Source organism: Octodon degus, unplaced genomic scaffold (assembly GCF_000260255.1).
Source record: "Octodon degus isolate 3935 unplaced genomic scaffold, OctDeg1.0 scaffold00020, whole genome shotgun sequence".
Classification (NCBI taxonomy): Eukaryota; Metazoa; Chordata; class Mammalia; order Rodentia; family Octodontidae; genus Octodon; species Octodon degus.
In genome coordinates, this window is record NW_004524596.1 from 748,864 (window position 1) to 765,745 (window position 16,882).

General features: G+C 35.7%; 1 protein-coding gene across 9 annotated transcripts in view; it reads left to right on the plus strand.

The window, feature by feature from the left end:
• Birc6 (baculoviral IAP repeat containing 6) overlaps positions 1-16,882 on the plus strand; it is a 256,628-nt gene that overhangs the window by 150,980 nt on the left and 88,766 nt on the right. For all 9 annotated transcript variants that reach the window (XR_002820364.1, XM_004627598.2, XM_004627599.2 and 6 more), the window contains exons 51-58: positions 3,096-3,375; positions 4,354-4,610; positions 4,839-4,947; positions 7,774-7,995; positions 8,559-9,339; positions 11,083-11,226; positions 11,603-11,732; positions 14,177-14,308. Coding sequence is in view for 8 of the 9 variants with exons in the window: in XM_004627598.2 (XP_004627655.1) it covers positions 3,096-3,375; positions 4,354-4,610; positions 4,839-4,947; positions 7,774-7,995; positions 8,559-9,339; positions 11,083-11,226; positions 11,603-11,732; positions 14,177-14,308 (2,055 nt within the window). In the remaining variant the exon portion in view is untranslated. The remainder of the gene's footprint in view (positions 1-3,095; positions 3,376-4,353; positions 4,611-4,838; positions 4,948-7,773; positions 7,996-8,558; positions 9,340-11,082; positions 11,227-11,602; positions 11,733-14,176; positions 14,309-16,882) is intronic.

Below are 16,882 nucleotides of genomic sequence, written 5' to 3' on the forward strand. Positions count from 1 at the left end.
GAAGATATCATACCATGTCTTTTAAATAAATTGTAAGTCAAAGATATAGTATAAATCTTAGAATAAAAATTAAGGTTAAGCAATATTCAGAAAATTAAATACTAATTAAGTAAAAATTAAATGTTTCCAAACAATTGAACTAAGAAAAAGTTTCCATGATACTAAAGAAGTACTAAGAATAAAACATAAGATAAATACTGGAATGGTAAATAAATGACCAGCACTTCTAACAGTTTGGGGATAGGATATCACATAAAGTTCTAGTGTGTCGTGGACATGGATAATGTCCATGATGCTTACTGGTGGCCAGGTGTCACTTTTGGGACTGAGCTACTGGTATTTCCTTGAAATCCACCCTATAGACCCAGATGGAATCATGACCCATAGGGTATAAGAGAAATCCATTTGTAGAGTGTGCTGATGGAAATATTTTGCTGCTGTACACAAAAGAATAACTGAAAGACTGCCTTTGTATACCTCTTATTCTCCTGTGTTTAATTGCTTGCCCTATTTGCTGGGTTCTTTCCGTTGTCATTCATGGAGTTGTGATCATTTTGCTCCCTCTCTAGAACATCATTTAGTAGTCTGTATCGGCTTAGTTTTGTCATCATGAAATTCTTAAGTTCTTTATCATTGGAAGTATTTCACTTCTCCATTGTACTTGAGAGTTTTGCAGCAATCATTCTGGGTTGGAATTCGTTTTCTTGCAAGACTTGTATTACTTTGCTCCATGCTCTTCTTGACTTCATGGTTTGTGAAGAGAAATCTGCCGTTATTCTGATGGATTTTCCCTTAAATGTGATCTGTTTCTTTTCTTTAGTGGCTTTTAGTATACTGTTCTGTGCTGAATTTCTGGGATCTTGATTAATATATGTCTGGGTGTGGTTTTAATTGGGTTGATGTTATTTGGAGTTCTATATGCTTCAGTTACTGAATGTCAGATTTTTTTCTCCACATTTGGGAAGTTTTCTGCTATTACTCCTGCCCATATTCTTTTTATATCATTTGTATTGACTCCTTCCTTCTCATTGATGCCTATTAGTCTCACATTGTTCATCTTTGCATCGTCTTGTAGGTATTGAATTATTTTTTCCTGCATCCTAGTTGTTTTTTGTTTTTTTTTTTAATTTTTATTTATTTATTTTGTGGGGGGGGGCAGCTCAGCCCACCTGGGGGCGGGGCTGGCTGGCATGTGGTGCTGGGGGATTGAACCAGGGTCCCTGTGCTTTGCTGAGCTTGTTCTTAGTAGGTGCTTTAGACCACTGAGCCATCTCACCAGCCCCCCTAGTTGTTTTTAAGAGATCTTTTCTTATCTTTTCACTAGCTGCAATGGTGTCTTTAAGGTCTGAAAGTCTATTCTCATTTTCTTTGAGGGTTTTGCCAGCTTGTAATTGAGGTTTTAATTTCCTGTATATCACTTTGAATCTGCTTCATACATTCTATTTCTTTCCTATATTGCTTATTCAGGGATTCCATCATTTTTATGTTCTGCTATTTTTTTTATCAGTCTCTTCTTTAGAAGCACTTAGTACTTCTTTGATTATAGTTATCATTTTTTTTTAACTTCAGAAATTATTTCTGATCTGATTTCCTCTATACCTTTCTGCACTTGTTGTTTTACTTCCAACGTGAGTATTTCAGAGATTTCAGGTGTGTGATTTCCAGTTTCCTCTATGCTAATGTCTTCTGCATTTGTTCTGGGTAGACTCAGGGTCTGAGACTGCATTTTGTTCCTTCTCTTTGTCTTTTGTATACCACTGTCTTCTGACCTTTGGTGTAGAGCTTAGAGTTATTACCTTAGTACCAGGTCCGGATCTATGAAGTTCAGATTCCTCCAGATGGGTGTGGCTTGAATCTGGCTGGGGTCTGGCTGTTGTGCTCCACTTCTTTCTGCTGCAGCCCTTGGAAGTGAACCCTCTGTGCCACTCTGGTGTTCTGTTCCTGAATCAGTTGGGTGGGTCTTCCCTCTAGCCTCCTTGCAAGGAGTTCTGCTGAAGGGTTCCACACCAGGCCTGGGCTCTGGGTCGATTCAGGATCCAGCAGGCCCCAGGTTGTCTTACTTACATGCTGCGTGGAATCAGGATGGACTTGTTATGCTTGGGCCCTGAACAATCTCACTCACATGCTGGGCCTGGGCTCTGGGTCGAATGTGGATCCCGTAGCCCTGGGTTGGTTCACTCCTATTTTACTATTTCTGTTCATATGAAATGTTGTTAATGCTTTTGCCAAAAAGTTTCTCAAAAGATTAAATTTAAACCAGGGACTGGGGATGTAAAGTTCAACACCTGCCTGATAAGCCCAATGCCCTGAATTTGATTCTCACTACCCCCCCCAAAAAAAAATTAAATAAGTGCCAGGGAGATGGCTCAGTAGAGTAAGCAGTTCCCTGGCAAGCTCAAGGGTCTGTGAACTATCCCTGATTCCGCCAATAAATAAATAAATAAAATAAAATAAAATAAATGAAGCAAGTGTCAAAGTTATTTTACTCCAGAGATATACTTTTGTATTAGATGGACTTGTTATGCTTGGAAGAAGTGCTCTTGGTAAGGTAGCTGTCAGTTTTAAGAATTAACTTTTAAAAATCTTGAGAACGTATGTTTCAATTTTGAAAGGGAAACACATTAATAGGGGTGAACTCAATTTCTGAACTCAGCTGTGAGTTCAAATTCATTGTTTGAAACATTGCAGTATAGCATTGATATGAGTTTGTAGAAGAGCAAATTATTTACAACAGTAATCCATAGTGTATTCATTAATTATACTCCTGTGTTTATATTTTAAGTAAAAATAAGTGATTTTTTGTTACACATCTGCCCATATACTATGAAATACATCTATATTGCAATCTTTAGTTACTGTTTTTAGAGAAATATTAGAGTATTTTAGTATTTTAAAATCTTGTATGTGGATCAGATTTTTGGTGTTGGAATATATCTCAAATTAATGATGGAAATTAAGACAAATTATGATTTGATCTATAAATTTTCTTTTCAAAAATTTAACTGAAAGCTGCTATATTACTGATGTTTTTCTTTTAAAGACTAAAATCTAGTTCACTTTTTTTATTGGTGATTGTTTAATTTTCTCTCCTACAGCTTGTCCATCCTCAGTGTCTGTTGAAGTAAGTGCAGATGGGGTGAATATGCTACCTCTCTCCGCTCCTGTTGTCACAAGTGGTCTGACCTATATAAAAATTCAGCTTGTAAAAGCCGAGGTAGCTTCTGCTGTCTGCCTTAGATTACATCGGCCTCGAGATGCCAGTACATTAGGCCTTTCACAGATTAAATTATTGGGCCTTACTGCTTTTGGTACTACTTCTTCTGCAACAGTTAATAATCCCTTTCTTCCATCTGAAGATCAGGTATCCAAAACCAGGTATGTTTTGTTTCCTCTATGAAACCCTTTTTGTGCTTACTTTTTTTTTTTTTTTTTTAATTACATACTCAGGCTGGGAGTGGTAGCACACATCTGTAATTCCAGCATTCAGGAGGCTGAGGCAAGAGGATCAATGTGAGTTCAAGGCCAGCTTGTACTACATAGCTGAACTCTGTTTCAAAAAGACTGTATAAATATTATTCATCTTGTGCTTCCTTTTTTTGCATTTTAGGAAGTTACTATCTTCATGATAACATGATATTATTAGGCAGAATAGAGACTTAATATTATGAAAGCAAAACCCTGAAACTTAATGAAATTGAAATTTGTGTGTATTTTCTCCTTTAGTGTACCTACAGTGTGGTATAATACATGTATGTAGTCTCGTTTTTTTAAACTGTTGTCTGTTACAGGTTTCCATATGCCTATAAACAAATACATCTTTACAAAAAAAAGATCATAGAGCAAAATTGTAATTACCAAGTATCAGTTATTGAAAGATTTCTGTTTGACAAACAAGAACCTGAACATAAATCTTTAGCAGTGTTCTTTTGAAAAGTTTTGATGTTTGAAATTTTTATAGATAGGTTTTCTTTTAAAATTTGACTGTTAAAAGGATTTCCGTTTTATTTCCAAGATGCCAAGACTTTGTCTATGATCCTAATCAGTGTGTGTGTGTGTGTGTGTGTGTGTGCGCATGTGTAATAAATATATATAATTAAAACTGTTGCTGAGATTTTTTCTGAGTAAGTACATAAATTCCTAAGTGGTTGAAGTATTTAGAATATTTTTAATAATGTAGGGCACACTTACTGTGTATTTAATTCTCTTTTCATTTTATAGCCTTTTAAAACTTAATTTTGATATATGTTGGTTATGAGACATGTTTTTCTTTGAGAAATATTCTATTTAACCCTTGAAATAATTTGAGCTAATTTGCTGTGCCATGTCAGTCATTTTGCCTATTGTATGTTTCAGTATTGGGTGGTTACGGTTATTACATCATTGCCTTACTCACATAAGTGACTTGGAAGGAATGATGGCAAGTGCAGCTGCGCCTACTGCTAATCTGCTGCAAACTTGTGCTGCCTTACTGATGTCACCGTACTGCGGAATGCATTCACCCAATATTGAAGTCGTGCTTGTGAAGATAGGACTGCAGTCCACTAGAATTGGCCTGAAACTTATAGACATACTTCTGAGAAACTGTGCGGCATCTGGCAGCGATCCTACAGGTGACACCTTGCGCTAATTTGATTTTTACATATCTGTGAAGTAATCAAAGTTGTACTATGTGATCTTTGTAATTAACTCTATTAATTTCATATAGTTGCATTTCAAGGTTGTTTTTTCTTGCTGAAATTTATAGAAAACTTAACCTTTAATGAATAACTTTTAAAAATTAAGCATCTCTTTCCACTTGAGATTTTCTTATTTAGAAAACTTTGTTCTTTTGTTGCAAGACTTGAATAGCCCTTTGCTTTTTGGAAGATTGAATGGACTCTCTTCTGACTCTACAATAGATATTCTTTACCAACTTGGTACAACTCAGGATCCTGGAACAAAAGACAGGTACATGAAGATACTGTTTCTTTAAGAATACATATGTCCAATAAACATGCCATAGTGAATGGTACTTATGATACTTTTTCATTAGAAGATCTCATAAAAGATACCACCATGACATATTATGCATCATTACCTATATACTTTATGTGGTACACCTTTTAAACATTTTCATGAATATTGAACATATTTTTTTCCATGTATTTGGGCATATTTTAAACAAATCTCTACTTAAAATAGAATTTTTAGTATTTCTTTTGAGGAACAAAATTGGGGAGCTGGGGAGATAAATACATGCCTGGCAAGCCCAAAGATCTGGGTTTGATCCCTGGTATATCCTGTGCTGGCTCCAGAACCAGGCATGGTGGCACACACCTATAATACCAGTGCTGGGGAGGCTGAGATAGGAGTTTGAATTGTGTAGCAAAACCTGTATCAAGCAAACCAACAAATAAATAATTGGAATAAAACATTATTTTTAAGACAGTCTTATTATGATAGGAACTGTTAAGGCAGTGGTGTCATAATAATGCTACTTACTAATTATATGTAAATATAGAAAAATGTGGTCATGATAGATTTTTTTGAGAATGATAATGTTCTATTTTTACTGTTTATAATATTCACTGAAAGTTTTTCATTGGACTTCTACCTTATTTTTTCTGCTTCAAAAAAAGTGAAACAGTATACCAAATATTATACCTGATAACTTCAGCTGAAGCTTTTAATGATTTCTGTACATATGTAATTTGACTGGGTTGCTCTAATATAGTTCTGCCCCAGAGTTTTCTATATCCAGATAGATGATAATTCCAGGAACTTTTGAACCTATGTTTTTGTTGTTAAAATTTTGAGAAACCATTTGGCATTCCCCATTTCCTGTATATCATCGATATTAGTAGCACATATTCATGATGTATGATAGTAAGAAATATAAATAGTACACTAGAGAATATCTAAGTTATCTTTTAATATTTTGATTATATTTAAGAAAAATGATTTTGTATTAAAAATTATTAACAAAATTGTTAACTCTTTGGTTGGTATTCTGATCTTATAATTACATTAGTATCTTATTTATGAACTTAATATTTTTCTTGATTCTGGGCATACCAAATTAGATTTGAACCAAATTGAATTTCTGTATAAGGTGAACATTGAACCTATGTGTTGAATGTGATTCAGTTCTGGTCCAGTTTGGTTTGTGACCATAGTCTTGAAAAGAATTACATTTGTGACCCAAGGTACCACTGTATTAATAACTGCTTATAACCTGCCATGGTGCTAGATACTACAGAGATAATAGAGTTCTGCTTTGTGCTCTCAAGATTGCAGAAGCAAAGCATTGTCACTCAGAAAAGTCAGATACCAATGTATGAAATGAAGTACCCAGCAATAAAGGCATTCTCAGATTTATTGTTTACTCAAAAATAATGTAATAATTTTCACTTATATTTGGGTAATTCTGTCTACGCTTGATTAAAAGCTTTAATTTGTTTTGAACAAAGTAATTTTATTCTTATCCTTTACAACTGACACTGACAGGATTATTGAATTCCCCAGAGAAAATAAAATACTATTTTTTTAATTTAGTTGCCTCATCATCCCGTTCTTTCTTTGAGGTGTTTTTATTTATTGTAGCATGAAGTTGAGTGAGCCAGAGCAGTGTTATATGCCATCTACCCTTACTACTTTCAGCTGACAGGGAGAGGCATTAGGTGCCATTTACCCTTATTTGTTTTAATCTGAAAATGTCCTGTAATCTAAAAAATTTGAAAGGAAAGAAACAAAATATAAACGGTGATTTAAGAACTTGACACAAACCTTATTTTACTTATTTATTTATTTTTTAAATGTAAACTCTGAGTGTTACTTCCTTTTAAAGTCTTGTTTTCAGGCAATGATTCAAAATTTTGCTTGTTTTACTGGTCCCAGCTCTGGAGAACTGAGATTAACAAAACACTTGAAAAAGTATGTTTGATAAATATGTCTGTTAGAATGGGTGAGAATAAATGATTTTTGCTAGAATTTAATGATCCTAGTACTGGGGTGTAAAACATGATGTATTTCATTGGGTTTTTGTATACTGAAGAATTAGATTCAGCTCACTGGGTAGTATGGATTTGTTTTAAGATGAGAAAAAGTTTATAGAAAGTTAACACATTCATATATCAACCATTGTTAATTAGCTATTCTTGTTTTGAAAATCTGTAACATATGTATTATTGTATGTTACCCTCTTTCTGTCTTTGTTTCTGATTTTTGTTCTTGCTTTTTTCCAAGATAAATTGTGGAAGCATCATGTTCCACAACATTGTAGTAAGATGCCTATCACAGCCAACCTGGTTGCTCCTTTTCTTAGCCCTTTGACAGAAGTTGGCAATAGCCATATTATGAAAGATTGGGTTGGTGGTTCTGAAGTCAATCCACTCTGGACAGCACTTCTGTTTTTATTGTGTCTTTCTGGGTCAACCTCTGGAGGTTTTACTCTTCAAAATAAAATGAGTATAAAAAATATACTTTTCATAAAAGTATAAAAACATACATTTTTATAACTTATACATGTATAACTTATGCATGTATAACTTAAACATATATATGTGTAATCAGCACTTACTGAGTCACAGTTGTTTTTACAAAACTTATCATTTGAAATTAAGATTAATGAGCAAATGGAATTGCTTTATACATGTTGTCTTTTTCCCTATTTTAGACTGTTAGATAGAAATGATTAAGAACAATTAGTATATTGCTTATAAATACCTTTTTACATGCAAAAATGAGATCAATTATGTCATTATGGATTATTAGAATTCAGTTTCTTCTTTTAAGAATTCAGGCCTTGTTAAAATGGGTCAGTGATTCTGCAAGAGTAGCTGCTATGAAAAGAAGTGGCAGGATGAACTACGTGCGCCCCACCTCTTCCACAATAGAGTATGGTCTCCTCATGCCGTCACCTTCTCATTTGCACTGTGTAGCAGCAATTCTTTGGCATAGTTATGAACTGCTTGTTGAATATGATTTACCAGCACTGTTGGACCAGGAGCTGTTTGAGTAAGTATAATTGCAAAACCCTTATTTCCTCCCTCCAGTTACTAGATCACATTGGGTTTTCACCTGAATAAAAGTATTTTACATGTCTGTTTAGATAAGATATTTTGAAAAGACCAAGTACAGCAGGTTTATTTGAAGTATCACACTTATTGTTTTTGTTATTTCTGCCATACTGGGGCCAACCCAGGGTTCCATGCATGCTGTGCAAGCACTCTCCACTAAGCTGCACTTCCATCTTCATATTTTTTAAAAATCTATCAAGAGCATGAGGCAGAAGAATCACTGCAATTTTGAGGCCAGTCTAAACTGTGTAGGCAGACAGCCTGATCTATCGATCTCCCTGTCTCCTATGGTCTTGATTTTATTAACTCATTGTAGAACTCTAATCGAACAGCTCCCTAAATTCTTAAATAATGTTTATATTATAATCCCTGACATAGAGTTTACAATTAACAAGTTATCAAATCAACATTTCTAGGGTGTATTTGATCTCTAATAGAAATTAAAAAGATCAATTATTTCTTATTAAAATGTGGTTAATGTGGTATGTTTTATTTTCCTAGGTTACTTTTCAACTGGTCCATGTCTCTTCCCTGCAACATGGTCTTGAAGAAAGCTGTTGACAGTCTACTTTGTTCGATGTGTCATATACATCCAAATTATTTCTCCTTGCTCATGGGCTGGATGGGAATTACTCCTCCTCCAGTGCAGTGTCACCATAGACTGTCCATGACAGATGATAGCAAAAAGCAGGATCTTACTTCGTCTTTAACAGATGACTCTAAAAATGCACAAGCACCTCTCACACTAACTGAATCTCATCTAGCAACCCTTGCTTCCTCTTCTCAGTCTCCAGAAGCTATCAAACAGTTATTAGACTCTGGTTTGCCTTCTCTTCTTGTGAGAAGTCTGGCTAGTTTTTGCTTTAGCCACATTTCCTACTCAGAAAGCATCGCTCAGTCAATAGATATTTTCCAAGATAAATTGCGACGGCATCATGTTCCACAACAGTGTAATAAGATGCCTATCACAGCTGACCTGGTTGCTCCTATTCTTAGGTTTTTGACAGAAGTTGGCAATAGCCATATTATGAAAGATTGGCTTGGTGGTTCTGAGGTCAATCCACTCTGGACAGCACTTCTGTTTTTATTGTGTCATTCTGTGTCAACTTCTGGAGGTCATAATTTAACTGCACAACAGACAAATGCAAGATCAGCATCTCTTTCTTCACCTGCTACAACAGGATTAAACACTCAACAACGGACAGCAATTGAGAATGCAACAGTTGCATTTTTTCTGCAGTGCATTTCATGCCATCCTAATAATCAAAAGCTGATGGCACAGGTAAGAGAAGAAAGAGGATCTGAAATTTCAGCTATTTTAATAAAATGTTGGATTTGCCCTGGTGGAAGTATGTGAGGGCCTATGTATTAAGGCAGAGTTATGATAAAGTTTAAGTGCATTTAAGAATCTGAATTTAATTGCTAGTGTATCCTTTTATCAAAATAGGTGGTCTCATAAATCAGTTCTTATGTTGAGAGATGATGGAGAAGTTCATGGGGAATCTACCTATATATCCCTTCCAAACTCTTCCAATGAAAAGAATAAGCCCTGAAGAATAATATTTTACATGCTAGAACAGAATTAACCAATAAACAGACCACTGTGTGTCATCCTCTTCATTTAGGTATTGCATGTTGATGTAGCCTGATTGATACCGCCACCATTGATTTACTTCTCATTGTACACAGTATGTTTTATATATGAGACTGAATAAATCTCATAACAATTTAATGTACAGAGCTTGTGGGACAAAAATCTGAGAATGTAGAATTATTTGCCAGATGTGATGAGGCATACCTGCAATCCTAGTACCTAGGAGGCTGAGGTAGGAGGATCACTGCAAGCTTGAGGCCACCCTGGGTGACAAACTGAGCTTAAGGACATACTGAGACTCTCTCAGAATAAAAGAAAGGTAGCATTGCTTTAACAGTAATTCTAATTCCTGTTTGCAACATTATACTATTTTCTGACTTTTTGTGACCTTGGGCTGTGTGTGTGTGTGTAACTGGGAATTGGACTCAGGCCCTTGTGCTTGCCAGGGAAGCGCTTGTTCCACTGAGCCATCTCCCTGGCCCCGACTTTGGACATTTTTAACAAAAGGAAGTTAGTAATGCCTGCTTGAAACTGTTTGTTTGTTTTTTTTTTTTTTTTTTTTTTGTGGGGGGGGAGAGATTAGACATTGTTGATGAATATAAAGTACTACCATAACATCTGTGACAGAAGAAACACTCATAAATAGCAGTTAGCTTCTCTCCCACCCTGCCTATTGACTGGATCTTATACTGGTCAAGTTTTAATGGTTTGTAGAAGGATAATCGTAAACATCTTTATAAGTTATTCAATCCTTTAACTTTATTAAGAAGAAAAGAAACGGCTAGAGAGATAGCTCCCAGTCTACCTGGGCACACAGCACTGGCCCCAAAACCAGGTGGGGTGGCTCATGCCTGTAATCCCAGTGCTGGGGAGGCTGAGACAGGAGTATCACTATGAGTCCAAGCTGCATACTGAGATGAGACCTGATAATAAATAAATAAAAGATTTAAGAAAAGAAAAGCAAGGTACTCTACTGTGTATGATAATTATTGGGAAATTTCTGCTCTACTTTTAATGTAACTTAATGCTTAATTTACTAGCTCCAAACAAGGGCAGAATATGAATATTTTAAAAATTTGACTTATATGTGTAAGTAGTCTGCATTGTTTCTGCTTCATCACTTTATCACAATTACCCTCTGAATCTTATTCTTTGTTTTATATTTTAATATACTTGTTATTCTGTTGTAATCACATTATTGACAAAAAAGCAAAAGTAAATTGGTTTTGTTGTTTCTCATGTGAGAGACTTCAATAGTAATTTCTCATACCCATATAAATATTTCTTATAGTTTTAACTTTTTATCTGCTTTAGTGTTGAATTTTAAGATGCTCTGATGTTTAAATATTAATCCTCATTCTTAATTTCTTGTTTATTCAAAATAAAGCTAAAAATTAAGCATTAAACTTTTTAAATCTCTTCCCTTGGTAGGTGCTCTGTGAACTGTTTCAGTCATCACCTCAAAGAGGGAACCTTCCAACATCTGGGAACATTTCAGGGTTTATACGAAGGCTGTTTTTACAGTTGATGCTGGAAGATGAGAAAGTGACAATGTTTCTTCAGTCTCCCTGTCCAGTTAGTATTTAATAGTTAAATTTTAATAAGTGTCAGTGTGTGACTAGGTCTTACACTTTTTATATAATTTAGCAAATGTAAAAAAGTATAAACTTTACTTAATGACAGCATTTAAAAGTCTTTAAGATAACCCAATATGACACCTCCCACACAATAACCTGATTTTGCCATACATTGTATAGTATGATTTGACATAGAGAAAAAGTGATATACTGTTAGGTAAAACATTATAAATGCAAAAGTTTATCAACAAATCACATGGAAAATATACCACACTTTTAAAAATATGTTAGACTTCATTAAACTTTTGTTCTTTACATGCTTTTGAATTTATTAAAATGTTGACATTTCTTTTAATTTTTGAATTTTGTTTCAGCTGTACAAGGGTAGAATTAATGCAACTAGCCATGTCATCCAGCATCCAATGTATGGAGCAGGACACAAATTTCGCACTCTTCATTTGCCGGTCTCAACAACTTTATCAGATGTTCTTGACAGGGTGTCAGGCAAGTCAGATTTAAAAATGAATTTTTTATTGTCTTTAGGTATATATGGAATTTGATTAATTTTTTAACTTTATCTTACTGCTTCCACTCAGCATTCATTCAATGACGAAAAAAGGGCCTTAACTCATTCCCCACACATCCATACTTGTTTTTTTTTATTTATTTATTTATTTATTTATTTATATTTTTTTCATACTTGTTAATGGACACTAAAGACTTGATCATTTATAGGTCTCTGAAGCACTACATGTAAATTGCTTCTCCCTGGACGTGTCCCCTATAAATTGCAATTGTCTTTGTCTTCCTGGAATCCCAGCTCTGTCTTGAACCTAAGGTTAAGCCTGGGTTTTATTGGAAAGTGGCCTGGGAAGCTCTAGAAATAGGTGGGGCAGTTAACCTCATTTGTTCCTGTGCACCTAGCCATGGCTGTCCTGCCCTGCGAAGTGTTAAACTATTGCTTAGTAAGGTTTTCTGCTTACTAGTTATTTCATTCTTTTTATATTTTAGTAAGGGTCTACAGGGTCTTACTACGTAGATCCAACTTGCAGTGATTCTCCTTTGTTCAGACTGCCAAAGAGCTGGGATTACAGACACGTGCCACCATGCCCAATCTCAATCCCTGTCTCAGGGTGCTGTGGGAGCGGGGCCAGCATGGCACATTGGGGATCGAAACCCAGCCACTGTGTCTGCCTAAGCAGATGCTTTAATTCACTGAGCTATTTGGCTGGACCTCTTACTAGTTATTTCAAATTGGAGAACAGGCCTGGGTTATTTCCATTACATCTTGGCCAGAATTGGAATTTCGAAAGAGAGCAGTTTCAAACAGCTAAGGGTATTTTCCTTGGTTATATCATTTGGTATAGAAATGCCACTTGAGTTTTATTTTATTTTTGAAAAATCAGAGAGCATAAGTGGAAATCAGTTGAACTGCTGATTGTACTATGTAAATCCTTAGCAAATAATACTGCTTTTTTAAAAAAAAATCTTTTATTTATTTATTTGGTATAGGGTCTCTGCTGCACAGCTGGGATTTATAGTGATCCTCCTGTTCAACTTTCCCAGTGCTGGGATTATAGGCGTGTGCCACACACCTGGTTTTGGGGCCAGCACAGGGCCCTGGGGGGTTCCTAGACTAGCACAACATGTGGTATCAGGGATTGAACCTGGATCCTTGCACTTGCCAGGCAGGCACTTAGACTGCCAAGCTATCTCCCCAGCCTCTTTACATGTTTTTTTCCTGACTATTCAATGGATTAATTTTGTGATTTTGTGTGTGTGTGTGTGTGTGTGTGTGTGTGTGTGTGTGACTTAAATGTTATATATTTTTGCCACTTGTAGTTTTGTGGTCGCAATGTAAAATATATTGTTTCAAGATCCGTTTGTTGTTTGGTTTGGTTTTATTTTTGTTCTTGTTTGTTTGTTTGTTTGTTTGTTTTGGCAGTACCAAGGATTGAACTTAGGAACCTGTACTTGCCAGGCAGGCGCTTATTCTACTGAGCTATCTCCCTGGCTCACTATTAACATTTTGAAAATTGTATAGTTCATGTGAATAAGAAATGCAGTGTTGGGTTGGCCAGATAGCTCTGCAGATTAAAGCACCTGCTTAAGTAGACCCCTCTTTAGTCTTTTTGAGACAATGTCTCACTGTGCAGTTCAGGCTATCCTGGAACTCACGCCCTTGTGCTTGCCAGGGAAGCACTTATTCCACTGAGCCATCTCCCCAGCCCCCTGGAACTCACTCTTTAGCCCAGCCTGGCCTCAGATTTACAGCAATCATCCTGTGTAAGCCTCCCAAGTGCTGGGATTGCAGTCTTGCACCACCATGCCCTGCCTAGCCTGGATTTCTTAATGGCTAAATCACATCATTACCTCCTTTTTCCCTTTTATTTTGTATAAGTTTTATCATGCAGTTTACTTTGGATTTGAATTCTTTGTGTACCCTAGGCTGCCCTTTTGAACTTGTACCAACTCATTCCTCAGCCTCCTGAGGTCTGGGCTTATAGCCATGAGCAACCATGCCTAGCTGGGCTAATTTAGCTTCATATTTTTTTTTTTTTTTTAGATAGCATATTATATGCCAGTTCCTTTATACTCCTATTTTGTAGTATAAGTAGGAAACTATTGTAGTGTTTTATAGTCAGTCCTAAACTCAAGTACATACTTGCCCTTCACAGGTTGTATACATAGCTTTCCATAGGCTGCTTGCTGATTTTGAAATTAGTGTTCTTTCTTCATGATGAAATGGTGTGGGTGTCAGGCACATTGAACTATGCTTAAGTAAAACAAGTTTTTCTGCTAATTGTTTTTTAGATGTCTTTCTATATGTATTTTTATACAGAATGTGGACCTTGAATATCCTTAAGTTCAATACAGAGTTCTTTTATTAGTACCAAGTATATAAATGCTATATATATATTTATTTATTTTTTTTTTTTTTTAAACAGATACTCCAAGTATTACAGCTAAATTAATTAGTGAACAAAAAGATGACAAGGAAAAGAAAAACCATGAAGAAAAAGAAAAAGTTAAGGCAGAAAATGGATTTCAGGATAATTACAGTGTTGTTGTTGCCTCAGGTATGCTTTATATTTTTTATTATTCTTTGTTTCAATTTCTATAAAATATAACTTTTTTGTTTTGTTTTTTAAGTTTTATTGATAAACAGATAGCAATGAGACAGTTTCAAATCAAATCGGAAGTACAGTTTCAACAAATAATACACTGCATATATTCTTCTTAGTGGTTAATTGCTGTACAAGATGCGGACTTGTGATCCTATTTACAAACACCATTAGAACAAATCATTCTATTCATTAAGAGAATGCAACTATATATCTATCCCAACCACTTTGAATACACAGATACAAAATGGACATTCATAGATATACCCCATTTTTTCTAAGTTCCGTTATTGAATATTATAGGTGTGTAAACGCAGCAAAAGTGTGTAAAAGAGTCCAGTAGACCATAATAGACTTGGGTCTTCTGTTTAACTGGCAATGTCAGAAATTGTTGACCTGAGTCCCCTACAGCTCAACATAACAACATGGCTTTACTTCTTATACTTTGTTTTTATACTTTTCTGCTGGATGGTTAAGACCAAGGTAAAGCAGGACCTATGCAACAAGAGTTGTAGCTTTTGGGTCTGATAAGGTCAGTGAAATGCCCTCAGGATTTATCCTGAGATCCTGTACCTCAGATTGTAGAACCTTTGTCAGTGTCAGGCATGGGGATGAGTCACGGCCATTGCTTGGCCAATGTGCTCTCTGTGAAAGCCTGAAAGAATGTTTTCTCTCCAAGTGACTCTCCTTAGGCACACTCTACTTCATCGATCACTTTCCTCTTTGGGCCCATAATCTCCTTAATTAGAAAATTTGGGACACTACCAAGGTACAAGACGTTACAGTACAAATTCTCATATGTCCTGAGTCTTAATTGACCTTGGAAGGTTAGGGCCAAAATGTTGGCTTTCCTTGTGGCCCTCCTTTTTCTCTAATTTTGGTCTGCAAACTTAGGTTGTTAACCCTCCAGAAGACAAGCTTATTGTTATTACCATACAACCTAGACTGTTAAGCTTAACTTCTTTATCTGTCTGAATATCAAACATCTTGGGCGTAACATGGAAAGGGATTTTTCATCAAGTATTGATAAGTTGAACTTTAAGTCCCTATACAATATGATGAAAAAACATTTAAAAATTAGAATATATTTTAAACAGTAGGCATAAAGAATTATATATTCATGTTTACACATAAATCCAGAAATGAAACCATATACAGCCTTGAAGCAGGACAATCCCACAATATTGCTTTTCCTATCTCTTGCCTTCATTCACCACCACCTTCTTTTTGAACAATCATCTATCTACCCGAGAGACAGCACAGCAGCAACTGGCATGTCATGACAAGCAACCCGTATTCAGAAGACCAGAATGACAGGCAATCCAAGCATGAAATACTAATACAGATTACCATCTTCAGTGCATTTGCTTAGTTCACAGGTATCAGTCAGGGTGAAAATCTTTCCAATTAGCTGCTAGATTCAGAAATCTTCTGGAGATTCTCAGGATCATTGCCTTGCCCATCTTCTACATATAATGGTATGGCTTGATATTGTCATGTTTCCTAGCTCTTCTCCTTTCCCTCTTTTGATTGCTTAGTCCTCGAGATCCTGCTTTCCTTTTACTTGTATTATACCTTTCTATTTGTATTTCTTCTTTGGAGTTCTTATACTAGGAAAACTATACGATATTTACACATGTGTGTCTGGTTTATTTCACTTATGAATATATGTTCAAGTGGCATCCACTTCAATATAAAGGCTTCAAGTTTATTGTTCTTCGTAGCTGAGTAATACTCCATTGTGTAAAAATACCACATCTTTTTCAACCATTGCTCAGGTGATGGGCATCTTGGTTGTTTGCAAGATTTGGTATCACTAATTGTGCTGCTATAAACATAGGCACACATAATATCCCTATGATATGATGTTTTCAGATCCTCCGGGAAAATTCCTAGTAGAGGAATAGCTGGTTTAAATGGGATTTCCACGCCAATTTTTCTAAGGAGTCTCCACACTGATTACCATAATGGTTGCACCACTCTACATTCCCACTAGCAGTGGAGAAGGGTTCCTTTTTCTCCACAGCCTCTCCATCATTTGTTGTTGGTTGATTTCTTTATGATAGCCATTCTTTCTGGGGTGAGATGATATCTCAATGTTGTTTTAATTTGCATTTTGTGGATGGCTAGTGATATGGAGCATTTTTTCATGTATTTATTCGCTTCTTTAGTTTTATCCTCTGAGAAGCGTGTGTTCATCTCCGATGCGCTTTTCTGGATTGGGTCTTTAAATTTTGGGGCCCTAGTGTTTTTTAGTTCTTTATAAATTCTAGAGAGCAGACCTTTTTCTGAGTACTTATTTGTCAAGATTTTTTCCAAGTTTGTGGGTTGTCTTTTCACTTTGTTGGTAATTTCTTTTGACGTGAAAAAACTTCTCAGTAAGAGCAGGTTCCAGTTGTTAATTCTTTCAACTGTTTCCCGTGTGATTTGAGTTAAGTTTGAGTTTTCGGCATGTAGAGAGCCAGTTTTTCCAGCACCATTTGTTAAAGAGGCTATCTTTCTTCCAGTGAGTACGTTTGGCGCCTTTGT